Raw genomic sequence first — 1,125 nt, forward strand, 5'->3', positions numbered from 1 at the left:
AACGCCCACGTGCAGGCGTTGGGATGTGGCAGGGCGAGAAGCGAGCGAGCTCGCCATGACCAGACGCTCGGCTTCAACTTAAAGGGCTTTCGACAACCGCCGCCGCCGCTTCACACCCGGCGGGGATACGCGCACGCAGATCGTGACAAAAATCGCCTCCTTCCGCGTGCAAAAGCGCGATATTAACCAAACCGCTCGGAAATGCAGTTCCGTGACACTATCGCGGCAGCCCCCCCGAGCTCCCCGCCTTTCGTCTAAAACTAGATGATGATTGTGTCATTTGAGGTCAATACATTTATTCACTGGAGGAATCGCTGCACAAATCTGGTTTTATAACCGAACCGGATAGGTGGCTTCCCCGTTAAAAGGGGCCCCCGAAACTCCCCCACCGCACCGCAGAAAAATAAAATTCAGTATTACATTTGTTTCGAAAGCCTTACAGCTGCAGGGTTAGCTATAAACTTGACATTCACTGCCATTTCCTAAAACCGGGAGCCAAATGATATATGTTATGACCACTTACGTATTTCTTTTGAATTATATTCCTCTTGGGTCTTTCTTTGCTCATTCTGGTATCCAAATTCTGATTGCAAAAGGGGACAATTGCTTCATGAATTAAAGCCGCGACAATTTAAAAAAAAAAAAATACCGAAAAAATCCTGGGGGGAGGGGGTTGTTTGTAGTGGTATCTTGTAATCCGACTTTCTTTCCTCACAATGTGATTCTCCTAGCAATAAATCCGAGAAATGGGGGACGACAAAAAAAAAAAAAAAAAAAAAACAAAAACGGGAAAAAAAAAAAAAAAAAAAAAAGAAAGAGAAAAAAAAAAAAAAAAAAAAAAAAGACGAATGCGAAGGAAACAAAAAAAAATTCACTTTAGTGGAAACATCATAATGGAAAATTTCCCCCTAAACACGAAAAACGACGCCCTTGATATCCCCTTTTCTCCTTCTCAAGCCACCTAAGCGATCTGCAGGTCCTTAGTGTCAGAGCTGTAGTTACATCTTGGAGGAGGAAAGGGGCCGAAAGGAGAAGATAAATAATCAAAACGTTGGAAGTCACGTTTGTGCCGCTGCAGCAGGGAAAGCGGCAGAGACAACTCCAGCAGCGGCGGCTCCGGCGGCG

At 45.1% G+C, this 1,125-nt stretch overlaps 1 protein-coding gene across 2 annotated transcripts in view; it reads right to left on the minus strand.

Annotated features, from left to right (window-relative positions):
* JARID2 (jumonji, AT rich interactive domain 2) overlaps positions 1-767 on the minus strand; it is a 236,018-nt gene extending 235,251 nt beyond the window's left edge. For both annotated transcript variants that reach the window (XM_009326493.1, XM_009326494.1), the window contains exon 1: positions 524-767. In XM_009326493.1, the coding sequence (XP_009324768.1) occupies positions 524-568 (45 nt within the window). In that variant the 5' untranslated portion in view covers positions 569-767. The remainder of the gene's footprint in view (positions 1-523) is intronic.
* Positions 768-1,125: the final 358 nt, after the last annotated feature.

Source organism: Pygoscelis adeliae, unplaced genomic scaffold (assembly GCF_000699105.1).
Source record: "Pygoscelis adeliae isolate BGI_AS28 unplaced genomic scaffold, ASM69910v1 Scaffold186, whole genome shotgun sequence".
NCBI classification, from domain to species: Eukaryota; Metazoa; Chordata; class Aves; order Sphenisciformes; family Spheniscidae; genus Pygoscelis; species Pygoscelis adeliae.